We start from the raw sequence: 22760 nt of genomic DNA on the forward strand, positions 1-22760 counted from the left end.
TGTCTCCCTTCTGCTGTCAATTAATGGACTAGAAAGCAGTTTGAGGATATTAAAGAGGGGGCAGTGATATAAGGCCAATTCTGTGTAAAATATTAGTTTGTATATTTGCTTAAATACAGATTTTGTAGCGTAAATATTAGGGCTGTCAATCGAATAAAATATTAATCGCAATTGATCACGATTGTCCATAGTTTTTGTTTTTTTTTGTTCAAAATGTACCATAAAGGGAGATTTGCCAAGTATTTAATACTCTTATCAACATGTGAGTGGGCAGATATGCTGCTTTATGCAAATATATGTATATTTTTATATTTGGAAGTCAATTAACAACACAAACCAATGACAGATATTGTCCAGAAACCCTCACAGGTACTGCATTTAGTATAAAAATATGCTCAAATCATAACATGGCAAACTGCAGCCCAACAGGCAACAACAGCTGTCAGTGTGTCAGTGTGTTGACTTGACTATGACTTACCCCAAACTGCATGTGATTATCATAAAGTGGGCATGTCTGTAAAGGGGAGACTCGTGGGTACCCATAGAACACATTTTCATTCACATATCTTGAGGTCAGAGGTCAAGGGACCCCTTTGAAAATGGCCATGACAGTTTTTCCTTGCCAAAATTTAGCGCAAGTTTGGAGTGTTATTTAGCCTGCTTCGTGAAAAGCTAGCTAGATTCCTTAGGTTTTCTGGTTTTATATGATATAAAACGATCCGTATCTTCACTCTAGCTTTAAAACTGAGCCTGTTACTACCTAAAAATCACAAGTTTTCTTAGAAATTGGCGGCGTGAAAACAAATTTGCGTTATTATCATGTTAACTTTGACAGCCCTAATAAATATATAAAAAATAAATCTATCTAAACGAACAAGGAGTAATCTCATTGTTGTTCTCAACAGCAACAGATAACCAGATAACCAGTGTGTGTGTGTGTGTGTGTGTGTGTGTGTGTGTGTGTGAGATGTGTGTGTTTCCACGCCTGGGTGTTCCTCCCATGGTCCCAGGACTTTGGCTTACAGTCGGCGCCTGCCACACATGCAGAGTCCACCGTGGGAGGGGCCTGCGGGCTAATCAGCGGGCTAATTACAGAATTAGCTTTCCATTACAGCTCCTAAGCACCGTTTCATTGTTTTACAGCGCGCAGGGCATTTTATCGGCAGTATGGGGGAAAGGTCGACGGCGGTTATCAGAGCGCCGCTGTGACGAGTGTGTTTATATCAAGGTGAGGGCCCGGGAGGTAAGACAGCGACTTGTGTCCTGGCATGCCCGCTATAAATAGTTTTTGGTACAAACACATAAGAGTGCATTTTAAAGAAGACAAAATCCTTTAACAGATGCTGTTTCTCACGGTGGATAGTCAACATTTTGTTTGATTTTAAAGCACTAAAAAATGCCAGCAACACCCCATACAGTCACATAATCACACTTATGTACCGAACAGGCATTGTAAATCACATCGAATGTATAGAATGAGTCACATGCAGGAAAACAGAGTGCACACTTATGCACGTCAACTAGCAGAAGTTTGCAATAAGCCCGTATATCACGAGGCCTACACTAATATTTAACATGAATCACACAGAAGATGCAATTCAACTGTACAAATACACGTATGGAGCCGTACATACATACAGCCGCACCACCACCGCCACACAATGTCACACTTCATCCCGAAGAAAATGACTCACTGCGATGGCTCACATTTTGCAGTCACGCAACTGTGCATCAAATGGGCTCAAGGCGACGGCTGGTGGCGCGCGCACATATAAAAGCAAAAACACGTGTGCACCTAAACAGTAGCCTTGAACCTTCAATTTTTTTTTCCCATTTCTGAAAAAAAAAAAAAAAGCCTCTAGCTCGCAGCGCCAAACTGCTTTTCACTCGCAGAGAAAAAAGTCAATTTCTGCCTCTTTAGAAATCTCACTCTTTTCATGTGTGAATCAACAAACATACATTTTGTTTCCTCATTGTTGAGCTCTGTGCAGTTGTTTTGTGTGCGGGGTTTAAAAGGTGACTCGTAATCGCCATTAAGGGGAGTAAACAACATACCGACGTCAAAGACGTTGCGTTCCAGACTCTATTTTGTTTTCAATATGCAGAAATATGACGGTTCGCTTGTCTAGAGACGAATGGAAATTCTATAAAAGCGACACAATTCTAATTATTTTCAACATGTTTCATTGCTACATTATAGAAACAAGGTCAGAGAAGTTAATGTCTAGCTGAATACATTCACTGAAATTTAACATTTTTGTTTTTTTTTAGCAATTTACTGTCATACAGGCGCTTTTCCAACTAATGTAGGGCGCTTGTGTTAAACACAACGGGCGCCGTTTGGCCTCAGCGCTGACGATCCCTCTGTAACGCTGGAGGTCAGGATTACCGTGAACACAATCTGATCTGGGGTCTGTGCCCTAAGGGGGTCACCCCGAGCCTCTCAAACACACATAGGCAGATGCTTATTATGGATAGGAATGGATTTGGTCACTCCTGTTATTATTATTTGTCTTACTTCTATTTGGGGCATAATCATGCTGTAAGTTTTGGAACTATAGTTCCCATAATGCTTTGGGGGATAAAAACAAGAAGCATAATGTGATGGGCTACAACTTGAGCCCTGTTTTTGTTCATCTTATTTTTGTTTGGCTCCCCCCTACTAATCTGTCGTTTTGGTCTTAGTCAACTAAGATTTCTTTCGTCGATTAGTCGGTTTTAATGCCTTTTTTATGCTGAATGACTTATTTCCAAGAAACTTATGACCACATCTCTGGTAAACATACGATTTTAAGTGGTGCTTCTGTGTGATTCTTTGTGGAGAAACTCAGTTTTACAGATTAAATCCACCAAACGATTAGTCGACAAAACCGTATGAGTGTTAGTCGATTGAGAATTTCTTTGGTTGAGGACAGCTCGATATATTTGTTTACATTTTGGCAAATTGGCGCCATAAAAAGTAGGCCGAATCATGCATTAGCAGTTCCTGTTTGTAATGTACCCAAGGATGTACAGACATCTATCACTGGATTACTTAGATACTGAAGAAAACTTAAAAACGCAACGATTCTCAAGCAAGTTCTGGAGTTTTAAAAAGCGTCTTTTTTTTCTATGATTTCTATCTTCAGAAGGTATCGTGTGTATCATGTTGATGTGTTCAGATTTGACTGAGTTATGGCTCCTAGAAAGACTCCTAGAAAGAGTGTGATCTTTGATGCAAATTTGGATGATTGTATCGATCATTTTTAGCTAATAATGAAAACAATATATATGTTTTCAACAGCGATAAAGTTTCCTAAATAGACAAAAGTATTGTGACTACTCTGATGGGTTGAGAAGCAAAACCTGAGGCGGCAACACAAACGGTGCGTCATTCCGGTTAGAAAACGTCTTCACGTGTTGCACCTGTTTCACAGCGTGACCCCGAGTCGGCGCTCAAGGCCGCCGTCACCCATAGGTGGGGGTGCTTTCACAACACAACAAGCGAGATCGGGACGCCTTACCATGTTGGGGGGGCTGTCCAAGTTGCGGTTGGGGGGCGAGCGAGGGGACACCTTGCCGCAGTAGGAGACCAGGGGGAGGTGGATGACACCGCCCAGTCCCTCGCTATCCTCATCCTCCATTCGCTGTCTGCTGGTTGCCATGGTTACCTCTCCATCTGTCCCCCCATATGGAGAGGCTGGTCGCTTGGAAGACATCCTGGAAAAAAAAAAAGGGAGATAGAAAGACAGAGAGATGAGGAAAAAACAAGGGAAGGAGTGAGCAATATTCAAAGGATGATATAATAGATTGACGACTGGAGTATATAGTATCATGGTGGCGACAGGAAGTGTGGATAAAACTAGTTCCTGTAAACTCTCGGATAGCCTGATCCAACTTTAAACTGTGTGTTTACAGTAAAAGAAACCTTACATGAAGACATCTTTAAGTCCCAGTAGGTATTCACCAAATCCCACTCAGCTCATCAACCTGCACCAATTCTCCCTTTTTCTCTGGATTTTTTTTTTTTTTTCCGTCGCACATTCAGCTCATTCTCAGCTCTCACACTGCAAGTCCACACACAATATCCCACTTCAGTCGGTTTGTGAGCATCCAGTTCCTTGGCAGACCTTCAAACACACTTTCAGGTCTTACAGTATGTTTACCATGGGGGCCATTCAACGTTCGCATTTCCAAAAGATGGAGGCCATTACTGCAAATGGAGCCCGCTTGCACTGGCATTGTGGAGGAAATGACCATGTCTTGACAATGGGCTTTGGGAGAGACAGAGTGAGAGCAGTATGCACGGTGACAATAATATGTGTTTATGAAAACCTCTGGACAATGGAGGAACCGGAGGAAAAATAGCTAGCAACGCGAAGGCCCCGCTGTTTGCATTTGTTACCGTTGCTTTGTTCCCTTGAAAAGAAGGAAAGGATATAAAGCCACATCTATTAGGTGAACTCTGTCTCTCACAAGGTAAATTTGCCTCCCCGTACTTCAGCTGAATAGGGATGCAGTGACTATGCGGCAATAATAGAATGTAATGTGCTTCTCAGCATCGCCTGAGTGCTTTCAGATGCACTTGTCAGCCTTGAAGCCACTGCGACTATGACCCTGGGTAATAGGCTGCTAAAGCTCAGTCGCACACAGGCAACGCATGGCAGGGATGGAGGCGTGGATGGAGGGGCTGTGAAAAAGCGTGAGGGGAGGGGAGTGTGATGGGAAGGAATAAGCAACAGGCGTCTGACTCTCACACTCATTCTTGCTTTCCCTTTGTTTTGTTTTTTTACTCTTTTTTTTCTAGAGCTGTCCTCGACCAAAGAAATCTTTAGTCGACGAACACTCATACGGTTTTGTTGACTAATCGTTTGGTGGATTTAAATCTGTAAAACTGATAAAGAAATAAGACATTAGGATGAAACAAGCATTGAAAAATGACTAACCGGATAAAAAAATCTTAGTCGACTACGACCAAAATGACAGTTTAAATGACAAATCGATTAAGAGGGGGCAGATCTAGTTGCCATGGAGTCAGGGAGTTACGCTGTGGACTACAATTTGTTCACATTTTGGCAAATTGGCACAATAAAAAGTATGCCGAATAAGCCATTTGCAGTTCCTGTTTGTAATGTACCCATGGATGAACAGACATCTATCACTGGATTACTTAGATACTGAAGAAAACTTAAAAATGCAACGATTCTCAAGCAAGTTCTGGAGTTTTTAAGAAGCGTCTTTTTTTCCTAGGGCTGTCCTCGACCAAGGAAATTCTTAGTTGACTAACACTCGACATACGATTAGTTGATTTAATCGACAGATCTGTAAAACTGAGTTTCTCCACAAAGAATCACACAAAAGCACCACTTTAAATCTTGTTTTTATCAAAGATGTTACTCTTCTGCTCATCCTCTCCTTCGTACCTCGTTTGACTCTGATTTTCCTCCCCAGCCTCACACTCTCTCAAATTCTTCCCCTCTCTCTCTTTCTCCCTGCTTGTCTCCGGTAAACTGATTACACTCTTGACTCTATTGGATTTCCTCCGGACTGTACATCTGGCATTGTTCTTCGGAGCAGACCCCGCCACTAATTCATCGCTTTATTTACCTTGTGACGGCGGAAAGGCAAACAATATTGAGTGGCGCTCACTGGAGGCGATGAGGAGAGCGCCACGCTAAGAGACGCGGCATGCGGCGTTATCACATCGCGGGGGGAAAGGTTCAAAATCGAATAAACTCCACTCCGCCGATAACATAAAAAACGTGATGTAATTTAATTATATTTAATTGTTTTGGGAAGATTTTGCCTGCAAGATTCATAGACTAATCTAATGATTGTATATCGCTGAGAAATGTCAAGTTTTCAGGAACAAAGATAACAGTTTGTTTTCTTTCAATAGGCTCTGCGGGGCTTTTAAAGGTTGCACAACTTCATCCATTTATGAGAATACTTCATTAAGAAGAAAATTACTAAATCACAATTACAGAAATTTGTCTATTAAGTTGTGCAAAACTACAATCTCACAATTTGAATCCCTTTTTTTTTGTACTCTTTCTCAAATTCTATCCGTCACGACAATGCTGGACACGTTACAATCAGTGTTTTCACGAAGACAAATCCACAAACACCCACACATACAGTACATATCTGCTTTATCTGTTTCTCCTGGACGCTCTATCTCCGTGGGCTTGCTCAGCAAAAAAACGCGGCCATAAATGACCAGTAAAGATTTTGTATTTGTTTCGATGACAAAAGACTCAAGAGATAAAACTGCTATCATGAAATCCATATTAAAACTGAAATGATAACATTTATGATACTTATATGATAGAGGAGAAAGAATGTGTGTGTGTGTGTGTTGTTCCACACACCATCCAATGTGAGCGGCAGGCCCAGCTGTACAAACTACACACACACACACACACACGTGTGCATACATAAAACAGAGGCCCTAACACTGCAGGTCTGTCTTCATCACTGCCTGTTTACTTTACCTCCTTTCACTCTCTCACACTGAGGCCTTTTGTTTCACACACACACACACACACACACACACACACACACACCCTTGTGTCCTGTGCACACCTCTGCCTGGCCATAACCCCCCGACACACACACACACAGACCCGGGGTCAGCTTTGAATCCTCACTAAAATGCTGCGCGTTGCCTCAGCTGCACATGTGCATGTGAGGATTTTTTTTGTTTTGTTTTTACAAATTTTATGATCCATCATTCAGCCACAGTAGCCGCACTGACATATCTAGATGGGCAGGCAGTCCAGAGACAGGAGCGGTTACACATTAACACGGAAAAACAACACAGATATCAAAACTCTGCAGGGCCAAAGAGAACTCAGTGGCAAACATTTCATCATGCTTTTTGCTCCTCTTCTTCTTCTTCTTCACACCCATCCACCCCCCACTCCCTATACTCTGCTACTACTTCCTCAGAGGTGGCTGTCTATGAATGGGGAGGCCGTTCACAGCTCCTCTCCGGCTATAAAATCCCTCTCTCTCCCTCCCGTTCGCCTTTGAAGTGGAATTACTATACAATTGGGCACGGCGGGTGTGCAGGTTACGCCGGCTACTTCATTTAAAGTTTGGCAGGGGCTGTCACGCCAGGCGGAGGAGACCTGGAGGAAGACGATTGAAAGCGCGGAGCGATGCGAGGATAAAAAAATAAAGGATGAGGTTTCATTAAGTTGATAAATTGGCAGTGTCATCCGGGTCATAATAAGAGAATATTAGCATGATTTTACCCTGCCGACAACGCCAAAAAATGGAACACCTCACACCAAACACAGTCATTACCACACATGCTGCTAGCCTTTTTCCACAAAAGGATATTTCAAATGACATAACACCAGTGCAACGTGTGTGTTTTCATTTCCAAATAAAATGAAACTCCATGGAAACACATTTCTAATGTGCTGTTTGTCTCTTCTTTTCCCCCTCAAACTCTCATTTCCCTTGCAGGAACCACACACACACACACACAACCGTGCACACGGTGAGAGCGCTAAGCTGAGATTAGAGCGCCACTTCCCCTTGGCTTTTTGATGATTAGCGGCTCCTCAGTTAAGTCCCTCTCATATCACATATGTCCACTGCTGCTAAGTCACTAATCGGACGGCAACGCGCATCCATTAACGGGGCCGAATAATCGCCGCGGACGGTGGTTAACCGCCTCCTGGCCTTGGCTTAACTGTAATCAACGCGTCCATTTTCGTGTTGGCACGTCAGCAAGTTTACGCACACGGAAGCATGTTTAAATACAGGCGACGAGCTTATGAGCATGATGCTCACACACATAAATCTAACGAATTAAGCAAAAAAATGAGGGCAAAGATTTGTTTCAGCTTCATTGAAGAGTGAGAGAAAGACAAAGCAGCCATGTCACAGCCTATCACACACACACACACACACACACACACACACACACACACAAACACACGCCCGGCTCTCTCGCTCTGTGTGTCTGGCTGCTAACATAATCATGGTGCTAACTGCTCTTGTTAACTCCTCTACTCAGAACAAGCTTTCAGGGAGCGTGGGAGCCTCCTCTGGAGAATTCCACAGTAGAGTGTGTGTGCTTCTGTTCTGTGTATTCATGTGTGTGTGTGTGTGCGTGTGTGTGTGTGCGCTCAGCCTCTCTTTAAATTACAACCCATTATTTCAACCACTAACACAAACACACACGCCGTACAGTCAGTCGGATCCATCGTCTACAGTAAAAATAAGCAACGGCGAGCTAATTCCAAAGCGCTGTCAAAGGAGTCAAAGTGACATTTGTGTTTTTTTCCCCCGCCGTCGCCACCTTGTGACTGCTAAGAAGTGCCCGCCTGTCACTCAGGTCTATTTGCGTGGAAATGCGCAGCTATCTTTTTGAAATTGTTTCTCCGAGGGAATGGAAGGGCATATCAAAATAGTTGAGCGGAATGTGCCTTTTTAGATAAGGCACCCAGGGCGTTTTGCCTCGGAGGAGCCGACCGCAACATTTACATCCGTGTGACACCTCAGGCGGGAATTTAAACAAATGTTTTCCCTTGTGTCGCGCTATCACTCGCTTTATTAACATCGCTTTTCCCCCCCTCCACCTCCTCTCTTCTCTCTCGCTACATTTGGTATTCCTGATCTCAGCTTTCAAAACGATTTCTCCTTCTCTTTTTGGTCTCTATCTCTCCGTCGCACACTCTTGAACTTATTTTAACATCGTCTGCTCTTTCCCTCTCTCTCTGTCTTCCTCTCTCTCTCTCCTGGTGTTGTCTTACTTACACTGTTCCCTCTTTACACAATCAGCTGTTTGTAAGAATGTCGCTCCATCCCTCCACTCCCCCTCCCTCCTTCTCTCCCTCCTTCTCTGTGCAGACTCTTAAGGATATTGCCTAATATCTATTTATAGGCTGTCCTTTTGAACAGTGGGAAGAGTGGGGCAGCAACACAGAGGGGAGATGGAGGGATAAAGATTAAGAGAGATATTCCTTTTCCCCTCACTGAAGCTCTGTTAAGTTTTGAAAAGCAGGCAGAACTTTTGAGCGTAAAAGTTTTTCTTATTACATCCCTCTCAGACCTTTTGATATAGAAAACAAGTGTGGGGAAAAAAGCAAATGTCCAGAGTCAATGGGGCAAATTTAAAAACTATTTTCAAAGATGTTTGGATATGAAGTGTGACTGCGTCGTAAGATCGTAAAGAAAAAAATAAAAATGTTCTGCTTGTTAGTATTGAAAAGCAAAATGCTGTAAAACGCTGGATTTCCCCTGATGACTTTCTCCACTGTAAACAGTGTGTTAACGGGGAGAAAATGTGAACACAGCTCCTGCCTGTGTATAATCACACACACTCGTATACACACGGACACACCCTTACACACACACACACACAAAGGCGCAGATACACACACACTCACACACACACAAAGCATCCTCTGTGAGGTGCCCTAAATCGCCGGCCGACAGCCCAAACCCTGTTTCCTGTCCGGCTTAACCACAAAAGGCAATAACACACAACCTAATGTCACCGCTGTTAATCACACACACACGCTGGAGAGACAGTCATGTGTTGTGCATGTGTGTGTGTGTGTGTGTAGAGAGAGAGCAAAGGGGAGTGGGTGCAAAAGACGTGGGCTAACTCATTTGGCCTCTGGGACTACCTCTCTCTCTCTCTCTCTCATCCATCCACCCAAAGCTTTAGTCACCAGCGAGGCATCGCTCCACATACTTTCCTCGTCATGTTTTTAGCCTTTTTTCCCCTCTTTAAAAAACGTATTTATGTCTTTACACTGAGTCACCGGACGGCGTGATCGCCACTGACATTTTAGAATGGAAGAAAGGTTGAGAGAAAAAGAAAGAAAAGAATGACAGAGAAAGGGAGGAAGGAGAAGGGAAGGGAAGAAAGTTTGTTGTCTATCTATCTATCAACTTTAGGTTGTCGTCATCGGTTTGAGGCCGAGCGCAGACAGCTCGTGGGAAAATCTTGAGTGTCGCTATAGATGAAGGAAGAAGAGAGGGAGAAGGAGAGAGTTGGGGGGGGAGGAGGGGAAGGAGGGGGGTGAAAAGAGACAGACGGAGAGAGGAAAAGTGCATCCGGTGGACGGCGGCCCCGCTCCCCTGGTGTGTTTTTTTTTTGCGAGGGGGAAGAGAGAACGCAGCATAATGTTTATTGAGCGAGGGACAGTGTTTTTCCATTGTTGCGCCGGGGCCACTATTTGTGCCGCGTTTGTTAAGCAATCCATAAAGGAGTCGCAACATTTGTCTCACTGTCAGCGACTTGGCCTGCCCCTGTAAACCAGACGCACACACACACACACACACACACACAAATACAAGCTCATTCTCTCACATAAATGACAACAACACAAATACGAGCGCACACACTCCCAGCTGGCCTCTTTTCTTTCGTCCCCGCACTTTGAAACTCTCCCACCTCGGCCCAAATGGTCTCCTCCTTTTTCCTCTGACCTCCCCCTCTCTATCTCTCTCCCCCACTCTATCTTCCCTCTCTCTCTCTCTCTCTCTCTCTCTCCCTCCCTCACTACCTGGAAAGACAGAGGTTTCATTGTAGCGCACTGGGAGGGAGCTGCGAGCCTCTAACACTGTCTCCTATTGTAGATTGGACGGATGGTAAATGGTGTGTGTGTGAGAGATGGAGAGAGAGAGAGAGAGAGAGAGGGAGAGAGGGAGAGAGGTAGAGAGGGAGCAACAGAGCGGGATTAGTGTAAGACAAGCTGCCTGAATCGAGAAGAAGAAGAAGAAGAGATGGAGCGAGAAAGAGGGATGCACGCCGCTGGAGTTTTCCTTCGCTTTGCAATACCTCCACCTGACCTTTGACCCCTACCCTGTGACCTCATGTCATATGACCAGACTCTAGTTAGCCTGGAGGGACACCTCTGTCTGTCTTCACACACACACACTCTCTCTTTCACATTCACTTCTAAGACTCCATCACTTTCTCTCTATTTCCTCCTCCTCCTCCTCCTCCATCTCCATCTCCATCCATAAACAACAACAACAACAACAACAACAACAACAAATGCAGCCAAATATCCCCTCCTCCCTTTCTTCCGTTGGCTATCAGAGAGGGTCAGTTGATCGCACCGTGGTGGGAGAGAGTCTGAGGGGTGAAGGGGGGGAGGGTGCTGAGAGAGGGGAGGAAGTGGGGGAGGAGGTGGAGGGGCTTCAGCATTCTCCTCTGGTATTTTTTTCTGTCTGTCGTTCTTTCTTTCCTTTTCTTTCCTTTTCTTTCTTTTTTTTTGCCCCCCCTCTCTCGCTCCGTGGATGGAGACACGGTTATCAAGGCTCTCTGGGGACAGACAATATGGCCCAGACAATGGCCTCCAGTCCGAGGTGGTGGTGGTGGTGGTGGTGGTGGTGGGAGAGAGAGGGAGAGGGAGAGGGAGAGAGAGAGGGAGGCCGGGACAGGGCCACAGGGGAAGAGAGGGGCAGAACGGCGCATTAGTTTGCAGAGCACGGACACTCTACTCAATTACTCTACTCGCTCTCTCTCTCTCTCTCTCTCTCCTTCACAGACACACATTCTCTCGTTCCTCAAACACACACACCACTTTAATCTCGCCCTTTTAAATGAAGTACAGAGACACTGGAAGCAGCTACTGCTCACTTAAATTGGAAGCAAGTTTTTTTTATCACGAGCCATGAGAATTTCTCCCTTTAAAAAAAAACCAACTGACCGTATAGCGCTATAATTACAAAATAAAAGTTGTAAATTATTCAAATAAATACAAATAAAAACAGCGGAGTTAAAGTAGTAAAAGCACACTATAAAAATACTCCGGCGTTCAAAATGTCACTTAAGTAAAAGTATCATATATACTACAAGTTTTAAAAGTACTCATTATGCAGATTAGCCTTTTTCACAATGTTTTATTATTATAATAATATATTATACATTAATGTGTAAACAGTTACTGTTTTAAGTGATCAATATGAGCCAATTTCAACAACTTTACACACTGACTGCTAGTTCAGACTATAATGATACATCATATTTTATAAGTTGATCATTATTTTGTCAAATCTTCAAGGTATGTAGCTGTCAAATAAATGTATTTCAGTAAACAAATACAATATTTAGTAAATGAGTAGATGCAAATACTTAAGTAAAGTACCCTAAAATCACACTTAAGTTGTCTAAATGTACGTATTTACTTTCCGCCGCTGAATATAAACCATATTTGTGAATAATAATAATTTTAAAAAATACAGTTTGTCTCAATGAAATGAAGTGAAATCCCCAAGGCTGCTGAGTGCGACGCGGGTAATGTCAGATTGTATCTGTCCTGCTTCAACCGTTCAAAGTGTTGACATAACCGCTGACACACACACACACACACACACAAACACCCCAATAAACTGAAGGGGACAAATGGAAGGGTGTGAAAATCCACCACTGCCTTTAACACCCCATCGACAGAGACCTCTTCCTCTCCTCCCTCCTCCTTCACATCACCCCCCTCTACCTCCCCTCTTAATCTCTGCCACTCTCACTTTTCTGTAACCCTGCTTCTTCCTCTCCTTCTCCTGTTCACCGGGGAGGAATGTGTCAGTTTGACCGCATCATCTGCTCCTTCAAAACGTCTCTCTGTTTTTTCGGTTGCTTTGGCGTCCTCCGTTTTCTTTCTCTATGTGTATATTTCTGTTTCTGTTTGTGCGAACAGATGAGGCCGTGTTAGCGAAGCCAGTCTGTTTCCACTATTTTCAGCTTAGGCTGGAAATTATTTGATACGCAGCCGAGCGCTCGGGGGAAACCAAAGAAATAGTTTCAAATCATAAAAAGACATAATTAGGATATAAAATTAGAATATAAAATAATAGAATCCACGCTGTGTCAAAGACAGAAGTGCATTTTTTTAAACAGCTAAACAAGTAAGAGATGAAAACCATATCACAAGACTTTTGTTGGCTTAAATAAAATGAGAATACAAAATGATATTTTTAAGCCTCAAAGTAGAAAACTCATATTCAGCAACACATATCAAATAAACTACATTTTCAGTAGTGATTTCTCACCTCCAAAAGAACATAATTTGCAGACAAACCCTCTTCTAGAAACTCAGATCAAACTCTTCTTCACCGGCAATTTTCAATCAAAACTCCAGGTGAATTTTAACAATATGATTTAAGATGAAGAGAAGAAGTAGAAGAAGAAGCAGCAGAAGAAGTAGAAGAAGAAGAAGAAGAAGTGTTGAGAACTAGAAGAAGAGGAAGAAGCGTGGTGAGGAAGAAGAAGAAGAAGCATGGGTAAAAGGAGGCAAGCGGACACTTACAGAGACGCAGGAACCGAGAGCATCGCGACCACCGAGGCTGGAGAGCACACACACTGGCAACTCACACACACTCCGCTCCGCAGAGAGACTGGCGTTCGACACACACACACAGGAAACACACACACACACGGAATGGAAGATACCCCTCTCTCATTCACACACACACACACACACATACACACACACATACATCCACACACACATACGCACTCACGGCCACAGTGATGGAGTGCATTACTGGAAAGCAAGAGTTTTAAGCGCTCTCCTCCTAAGTCATTGTAATCCCTGCATTTATCTCCATACATTCTGCTTTTCGGTGTAATCCTTTAAATTTTTAATTCCTCCTAGCTGTTGTTATCTTTTTTTTTTCTCTCCTCAACCACTTTGCCGGATTGAACGGTTTATTAAAAACACATTTTTGCTACATCTAAATGTGTTCTTAATTCAAGGGGCCCCTGAAATCCCCCCCCAACTCCAACCCAAACCCCAACCCCACCGACCCCAGTTTATCTCGGAACAAAAGATTAGTTTCATCGGGGCAAAACAGAGCGCTACTTTAATGCAATAAAAGTCAAGGGAGAGATGTGTGTGTGCGTGTGTTAGTATTAAAACGGCGGGTATTATAACATAATCTGTCTTCCGCAGCATTAGCATCAAACAGCCATTATTCGGAAAGCCACTTGTGTTGACAGTGTCGGAAAAGGGCAAAAGGGTTTCGCACCGCTATAAACTGAAGCGGGCCCGCACAAACATCACAGTGAGATTAACATTAGCATAAGGCAAGAAAAACACAACAACATGCAGATCCACAATAGGATTACTGCAGGTTTGCATGCGTTGAATTTGGATTAAGTGGGAAAATAAATTAGTAAATTTTTCAAAAAGACGAGGCTGAGCAGGAGGGAAAAGTTGTGTGTTTTAAAAATGAAGAAATTTCTCTATGCAATTTGGACTTGTTGATAGCACCTTGAGGCTGTCACAGAAAGAGACGTACGCATAGCTGAAGGGGGGAAAGCAGAAGTAAATAAAGTTGTGGCGAGCAGTGATGAGATGAGAGGAGGCGATCACACATTTTGGCTTTGAAACACACACACACACACACACACACATCTCTCTCTACAAGTGTTTCATTTTCTCTCTTTCACAGACACACAAACAACACTATTTTAAGCAGTTTCTCTATGGAGGTTTTGAATTGAACTTCAGTCAGGAGGGACAGAGGGACAGTTATGTTACTTCTGGGGAAAAAAAAAACATGCGCTCACACACACACACACACACACACACACATTATGACCCGGCTTTGCATATGGTATCGCTCCCAAAAGAATAGGAGTCAATCATCAACTCTTTACCATCTCTGTGAGACACACACACACACACACACACACACTCTCCAGCCTCAAACTCAGCCGACTCATGCTTCACACACACGCCTTTCTACTTTCTACTCCTATCCTCCCTGCCCTCCCTATCTCCGTCCCGCTCCGTCCCGTCCTCCGTCTCTGTCATCTCTACTTGTGTGTGTGTGTGTGTGTGTGTGAGTGTGAGAAAGCGTCACGTACCTGTTACACTCCTGAGGTAGCTCAGGCTCAGTGAGCATGCTGGAGTAAGGGTCCGTGTCTCTCGTCAACAACAACATAAAACAGTCCCACGAATGCTCAGATGAACAAGGTTAGTCTCCCCAAAACAAGACGGGATAGAAGTGATCCTTCAACCTCTCACACACACTGCTGATTCTCTCTCTCTCTCTCTCTCTCTCTCTCTGTGTGTTCGTCTCTGTCTCTCTCTACTCACACACTTTCAGCCTTACACCCTCCCTCACTCTCTCTCTCTCTCTCTCTCTCTCTCTCTCTGTCCCTCCTCTTCTCCCTCCCTCGCTGTAAGCTGTGAGATCTAGGCTCAGCTCTTAAAGGGCCAGCAGCAGAGCCTCGTTCTCTGTCGCTCAGTGTGTGTGTGTGTGTGTGTGTGTGTGTGTGTGTGTGTGTGTGTGTGTGTGTGTGAGAAAGTAAAGGGGAGGGTCCGTTTGACCACAGGGCTCATCACTGCCTGAGTGCAAATGCACAGCAGTGCTGCCCCCTTCCTCAAGTCCATCTCTCACACTCACTCACACACTTGGTTTTCACACACTCAGACAACAGTCACAGATCATGTAGACACACTTCAGAGTGATAAGACCTTGTGCACTTTATTATGCAATAAGATGGGAATTAATCAATATGAGCTGAACTACAGTGAACTGTATGAAACACACACGAGCACATGCTCTTTTCTGTCTGTTCCATTTGTTCTGTTTTTACTTTTACACCATCTTAATGGGATGTTAACTGTGATACAAGTTGTAAATGTGATGATTTCCTCTGCCACAAACACTGGTCCATAAACAACATGAAATTAGGAGATAAATGCTTCAAATTAAAAGAACAATTTTTCAAGTTTTCTGCAGCTTTTTTGTTTCTTTTGGAGTAAAGGCCTTCACACACCGGGGGTTAACGAATAAACGAAAATAAACATCATTCGAATTCAACAAAATTTGAATGGAAATTTATAAAAGACTGATTTTGTGGGGTCTTGTGAATGCCTGCACATCACTGCGGAACATTCGCAAGGGAGGAAAAATATTCGGACGGACCTCGATTTCAGTAGAATTCTGCCTGAGGAAATATATGTTTGACTAATTAAATCCTTTCTCCCAACTGATTGCTTTTATTCTGCATAATAATTAGGCATGTGCTTCTGTTTGTTGCACGGAGAGTGTCTATTTTCGTAGCAATGGGCGTTTGTTTTTGGGGTAACGGACTATCGGACAATGGGCTTTTTCTGGTCCAATGAGACATTTTTCGGACTATTGGTTTTTGGACTAACAATGGGCCGTCCCCTACTCAACACCAAATAATGTACGACAAACACTACTACCTCAACAACCAAATAAAGAACAATATGTAGCTTGATATCGCCCAGCAGCCGGGATACAATGAAGATGGTAATGTAGCCGATAACGTTATATGCCACAACAGCTGGCGTTGGCATCATTAACGTTAGCCCCTTACATTCTTTCTGTATGTCTGAGTGGACACGGGCGTTAATTAGGAGGAAAATCATATGGCCTCATTGACGAAAATGGAACACGGCAACGTGGACAATTCGCACGAGAACCGGTGAGCGTAGTTGTCAATGCGGAAAATTCGAATGTGGATTTTCCGCATTCCCGCACCGCATTTTTGCAAAGCATTGGTGAGAAACGGCTTTAATGTGTATTGTGCTTCCGAAGTTAGTTGACATGAACATGGTCTATTGTATTTTATCAAAGCTTGCAAAGCCACAGCTGAACATAAAAGCACTTCTGATCGTCCTATGGGATGTTCACATTGTAGGGTTTTCATGTTATTGCCGCTTATTTCCAATTTGTCCCTTTCAAAGTAAAGTTTTTAAGAGAGTACCTTCTACTGTAACTGAACTGCAGGATGTAATCAGAAAGACAGCTGTGTGTACTTGAGGTATTCTGTTTACTTGCATGAACCCTACAGTATAATACTGACATTTAGTCTGACATACAGTGACGCTGCACAGTGCTGTGGGTCCGTATAAAGACACAACTTCAACTGCAGCCTGGGAACCTCTGTTAAAGAGTGATAATCTACCTCACAGCGTTCACGGTCCGAACAAAGAAAAGAGGAGCTAAAAGTAATACTTTTTACTACATATTTGGGATGCCTCGGACTCAGCCGTGCTTAATTGGTTAACTTGTGTTGTTCCAGCCTCTTTTACTGTCCCTTTGGTTCCACTGTGTTGGGAAAGTGAAGCTGTTTTGTGCTCCACTTTGACACGTATCGTGCTTTTCACATGATTGGCTTCGCTAACAGAGTAAAGCGACAGAACAGTGGACGCAAAACAAGCCTTGTAACAAGATTAATATGAGCTCGAAGCGATTATAGTCTCTCTGCTACAATGTCCAAAATGGTTAAATGACATTTCTGATGCATTAAAACATTATTAATAACACATATCTATACACTGTTATTACTATGGCTGTAAATCGACTAAACGTTTTAATCGCGTCCATAGTTAAGCGTGATTAATCGCAAATTAATTACAAATTTTTTATCTATTCAATAAGTAACTTAAAGGGAGATTTGTCAAGTATTTAATACTCTTATCAACATGGCAGTGGAAAATATGCTGCTTTATGCAAATATATGTATATATTTATTATTGAAAATCAATTAACAACAAAAAACAATGACAAATATTGTCCAGAAACCCTCACAGGTACTGCATTTAGCATAAAACAATATGCTCAAATCATAACATGGCAAACTCAACAGCTGTCAGTGTGTCAGTGTGCTGACTTGACTATGACTTGCCCCAAAACTGCATGTGATTATCATAAAGTGGGCATGTCTGTAAAGGGGAGACTCGTGGGTACCCATAGAACCCATTTACATTCACATGTCTTGAGGTCAGAGGTCAAGGGACCCCTTTGAAAATGGCCATGCCAGTTTTTCCTCATCAAAATTCTGCATAAGTTTGGAGCGTTATTTAACCTCCTTCGCAATAAGCTAGTATGACATGGTTGGTACCAATGGATTCCTTCGGTTTTCTAGTTTCATATGATACCAGTATCTTCTCTCTACAACCTAAAAGTCGCAAGTTGCGTTAATGCGTTAAAGAAATTAGCGGTGTTAAAACAAATTTGTGTTATTATGGCGTTAACTTCGACAGCCCAATAATTACTATTTGCTGATTGATGTTATGATCAAACAATAATGTTTAGAGAAATCTTGATTTTTTTCCAAGGAAAAAACAGAACTTTATTGGTACTATCTTTGTCAATCTTGAAATAACTTTTACTTTATAACTCCAACAAATAAAAGTCAGTGATGTCAGCCTATACTGATTAATATCTCCATCTCTATCCATCTATTCCATTCTCACCCTTTCTTCCCCTCCTACCCAGTCCTATGATTAAATACAGTTATTCTCATATTTATAGCCAGCGGTTTAAATAGAATGAGTGTTAATATGATTTTTCTATGCCTTTTCAGTATTAATGTAGAACAATGACAAGGACGAGCCTTGCAGGTATAATGCAGCTGCAATCCTCCAGCCAATCAGAATCGTTTATTTTTCCCATGGCCATATACTGTAGTACGAAAAATGAGATTGAATAAAATGTTTAACAGACTTCTGTTCGTTTTCCCTTTTGTTTTGGTGCAGCGAGAACGAGAAGCAGACATTTGATTCTGCGACATGGAACAGTTTTGTTACAAGAAGACAGCTGAACACTTTCAGCAGAACATATGCTGAAGCTCACATGCATGAATGAACACACATACACACACACACACACACACAGACGCACTCACAAAATATACAAACTGACTGAAACCAATCACCCACACCCATTGTGTCCTCAGGTGTACGTACTGTACAGTGTGTGTGTGTGTGTGTGTGTGTGTGTGTGTGAGAGTGTGTGTGTGTAAGAGCATGCTGCTTCCAGCCCTTAGTGCTGTCAGTCACTATTAGGGGTGTGTGGTCTACGTGTCACACATACGGCCAATCCAGCTATTGTTCTGGAGAGCGCGGAGAAAAGCAGAGCTGACAGTCTGCCACTTCTGTGATACTTTAACACACACGCTCCGACATTGACACACACACACACACACACACACACACACACACACACACACAGAGGAGGAGAAAGCGAGCCCTGTTACTGTACCTACTGTAGACAAGCACACATCTACTGTACAGTCACACACACAGCATGCATACTGTACATACATTTTTTGTCCATGTTAGTTTAAAAGTTCTTAAAGGGCGGGTCCATTATTATTATTATTTTTAGGTTTTCATATCATTCTAAATTGCAAAATTGCATGCAAAGTATGTATGTTTTAGCGTCAAAATGCTGTTTTCCCAATCCCTTTAAAAGCTGAGGGAGTATCATGGTCACTAATGTGACCCCATCCTAATAGTAATTATGGAGGAGAACATTTCTCTCATACTCTAACACACAGAGCCATTAAATAGACTTTGTTCGTAAAGAATCTATACAACTATGTACATGTATGAGTATACACACACACATTCATACCAGCTCCCCCACCCCATGCTCTCTATAAGACACAGATATGAATATGTCAATGTCAACAATAATCAGTGGCATTACTTTTCTATTTACCTAATCTAATTCATGGTCAAACGGAGAGAATACACTGGGAGGGCTGAATCTAATCACATTCCCCGACTAAATTGAGCCCCGATTGGAAACGGCATCTCTCCTTGACCCTGTAAACAGCTGCAAAACCAATGATAACCTCATTTGTGCATTATAGAAACTTAATTTCTCCATTATGCGGCGGACTCCGCGGCAATTGACCGACGTAGCGGAGCGGCACTGACCTGGGCGCAACCCTTGTCCCGCGCCCCCCGTCGCCACAAACAGCTGGGAGAAAGGGGCGTTTGTCATGTTTTGAATAGATGTTTATGTCATTACCAAGAACACAATGGGTATGGCTAATAGACTTCACTTTGCCATGAACTTAGCGGTGATCCATTTTGACTTGACAATGGGTTATATAGTAGATGGAGGCGACGTAGAGGGCCAGGAGTGACGAGCCTCTGAGGTGTACGCCGGTGGCTGTAGTCAAAACATGATGTCGCTGAGGAATATGAATGAACAAGGCCACCGGAGTGTATTGTGTTCGGCGAGAGAACAAGCGACAAGGAAATGAAAAGGGACTGTTTCACCTGGGCTGGAAACAAAGAGGGCCTGTTAAGTGATACATAGGTTGATAATATGAGCTGTATTTTTAGAAGGACGAGAGGGAGGTGACACGACAAAGATGGAGGTATCACAGAGCTGCTAGTATAAGACAGGATGTGCAACACTATCACAGAGCGACAGGAACACAAAATACCCAGAAGGAACAGCGAGAAATTCACAATGCTGCAAGAACACACACATCCATGTTCAATAAAACACAGGAACAAACACACGGAGAAGCAACACACTCACACACACTCACAGTCCATTACAATGAAACCGTTGATGGGAGGCCCCCGTGTCGGGACCCTAACAGCTGTAGTGCATTAGGGGCCGACCATGTGCAGGGGCAGGGAGAGACCGGCAGTAAACAATCCCAAAGCCTGAAGACACACACACACATAAAGTCACACACATCACCCACACATTTTCACAAACATTCACGCAACATATTATGCAAATGCGGAGGCGCACACACACAAACACACACACGTCGGACACAATGTGGCAAATCAGTAGTTATGGACCTGAGAGGGTTTTTCTGTGGAAGAGCAAGATCACATCTAGAAAATGACATAGTTTGCATTTAAATCGGGGAGAAATGAGCGCGCTCCGGCTTGTTGAATATTGCTGTGCTGTGATGCTGAGAATCTAAATTCTGGCATGGAGCAGCCACCAAAATTTGCCGATGATTTTTTTTTTTTTTTTTTTTGAATTTCAAATCGTAGCCATTCACTACAAGATGGAAAAACGGTGAGCAATTGTGTTGTGAATGACTGGTTGATATTGATGATTGATTATTCAGCCCGGTGTCCCGAAGAATTAGCTCCATATTGTACGATTCTGCAGCACACGATTGACGGCTCAAAGTAAGACTGTGAAGGTTGGAGGGATGGGTGTATGCCACAGATCAACAATTTAATTTGACTTGTTTGAAACCTGTAACAACAATCTATCCCCTACTTTAAAGGGACTGTATGTCATTTTTACATGTATAAGCGTATTTTAATCGTTTTTTTTACAGCCAATGTGTCAACAGGTTGTAACCTAACCTAAAAATGAGAGCTTCCGCGATCACAGGGGGATCATTTCTGCCAACAAGGAACAGCTTCCAAATATATAGTAACAAAGTTAGCTGATAAAACCCGCTACAAAATGGAAACATCTAAAGTTAACTTGAAAACTAGAATGGCACTCGGAGAGCGCAGACCTCCGCCAAGGCACCTGACTTTAAAAACAGATCAATGCTGGCGTTAACGTGAGGTTGTCGGCTTATTATTAACATGGTGTGTTTCCGTGTAACGTATCGTCGGATGCCTCTCTCATTCAGCAGCCTTGTTATGTCTGTATAACGTTACACTACATTGTCTGTTATCCCGTCATCTACCGCTTTTTTCTTTTTCACCGCGGACGGCCAGCAGCTCCCGCACACACATCCACACACGTATCTCTCTGCTCGAAGAAGGAAGAAGAAGGCGGGGTCATGCGGCATCAACGCATCATCAGTCACACTGCGCATGTGTTATACCCTGTGGTCTTAATGCTCAGGCTGATCGGAATTCTTAAAAAAACTCCTGAATCCGGATCATGATCCGGATCGCCACCAAAAAATCTGATGGATTGTTCATTGTGCTACACTCCACCCCTCCAAAAGATTTCATTCAAACGCAAACTTTTGGAGTTATCCTGCTAACAGACAGACCAACAAACTAACGCCGGTGAAAACATTACTGTACTTCCTTGGCCCAAGGGCTTTGGCCTTGGCGGAGGTAATAATGTAAATAAAGAGCCTCCGCTTCGTGTCGGGCTGAACAACGCCTCTTAGCTGTGATATAATCACAACATACCACGGCCTGTCGTGAGCTATTACTTAAATACACCCGTTAACCACATGGGCACTTGCTGAAACGACTGATTCTGTTTATATTTTCTTGGGGAGGGCAGTCTCAAAGCAGAACTTGACAAAACAGTTCTGGCAAGAGAGATATAATATACAATACAAAAATGTATTAATTGAACATAAACCACTGAATCGTTTGGCAGAATCCTTCAATTTCACCATTGAATCTGGTGACGGGGGCACAGCAGTGGTGCTCCCTCATTGGGATAAGCCAGTGGAATAACAGCGGACTGAGTAAAGCTTACATCAGTCACCTGACAGTTATAACTTTGGCACCAACAGCGGCTCAGTTGAGCCAGCATTAATACATTAATGACACCGAGACACAACAAGGGAAAGAAAGCCAGATGGAAAACTTGACTCGCGTCTGAAGAGACTCTTTACTTCAATCGACGAGTCGACAAACCCACAAAACCAATTCAAAACACGCAGGAAAAAACTAGATCCTAAAATAGTTGTGATGTCTTACTGTTACCCTGCAAACCGTATGTTTTCGACATTGTATCAGATATCACATTCTAGGTTACATCCTAGGACAGTTTTTCAAAAAAAAATAGCAGATACGATCAACAATTTAGAATTGAGCATGAAGGCTTGTGGTGGGAATGCTGCTTTTTTTCCCTCCGTCAGTCTCTCGCTCGCAGCTCGCCTCAGTTTCGGTTCGAGCTCGTATATCAATACCTCTGGCATCTCTCTCTTCTTTCCTGGGAGAGCAGGGAGAGGAGGAGAGGCCAGCGTGGAGAGGCGCAAGCCCCTGTGAAGTGGTTTTATCGTGGGGAGACACGTGCGGGCGGAGGACCCCGTCTGAAGGCTGAGTGGCAGGCGGCAG

The 22760-nt window shown here is 43.2% G+C and overlaps 1 protein-coding gene across 20 annotated transcripts in view; it reads right to left on the minus strand.

The window, feature by feature from the left end:
• The window catches only part of sox5 (SRY-box transcription factor 5), a 240974-nt gene that overhangs the window by 84765 nt on the left and 133449 nt on the right, over window positions 1–22760 (minus strand). For 7 of the 20 annotated variants that reach the window (XM_037760084.1, XM_037760080.1, XM_037760077.1 and 4 more), the window contains exons 1-2: window positions 13263–13346; window positions 3504–3699 (exon numbers count right to left, since the gene is read on the minus strand). In XM_037760084.1, the coding sequence (XP_037616012.1) occupies window positions 3504–3699; window positions 13263–13285 (219 nt within the window). In that variant the 5' untranslated portion in view covers window positions 13286–13346. Of the gene's footprint in view, window positions 1–3503; window positions 3700–13262; window positions 13349–14827; window positions 15070–22760 lie in introns of those variants that run through there. The other 13 variants (XM_037760075.1, XM_037760079.1, XM_037760085.1 and 10 more) reach the window with 6 other exon arrangements.

The sequence above is a fragment of the Sebastes umbrosus genome, chromosome 23 (assembly GCF_015220745.1).
Source record: "Sebastes umbrosus isolate fSebUmb1 chromosome 23, fSebUmb1.pri, whole genome shotgun sequence".
Classification (NCBI taxonomy): domain Eukaryota; kingdom Metazoa; phylum Chordata; class Actinopteri; order Perciformes; family Sebastidae; genus Sebastes; species Sebastes umbrosus.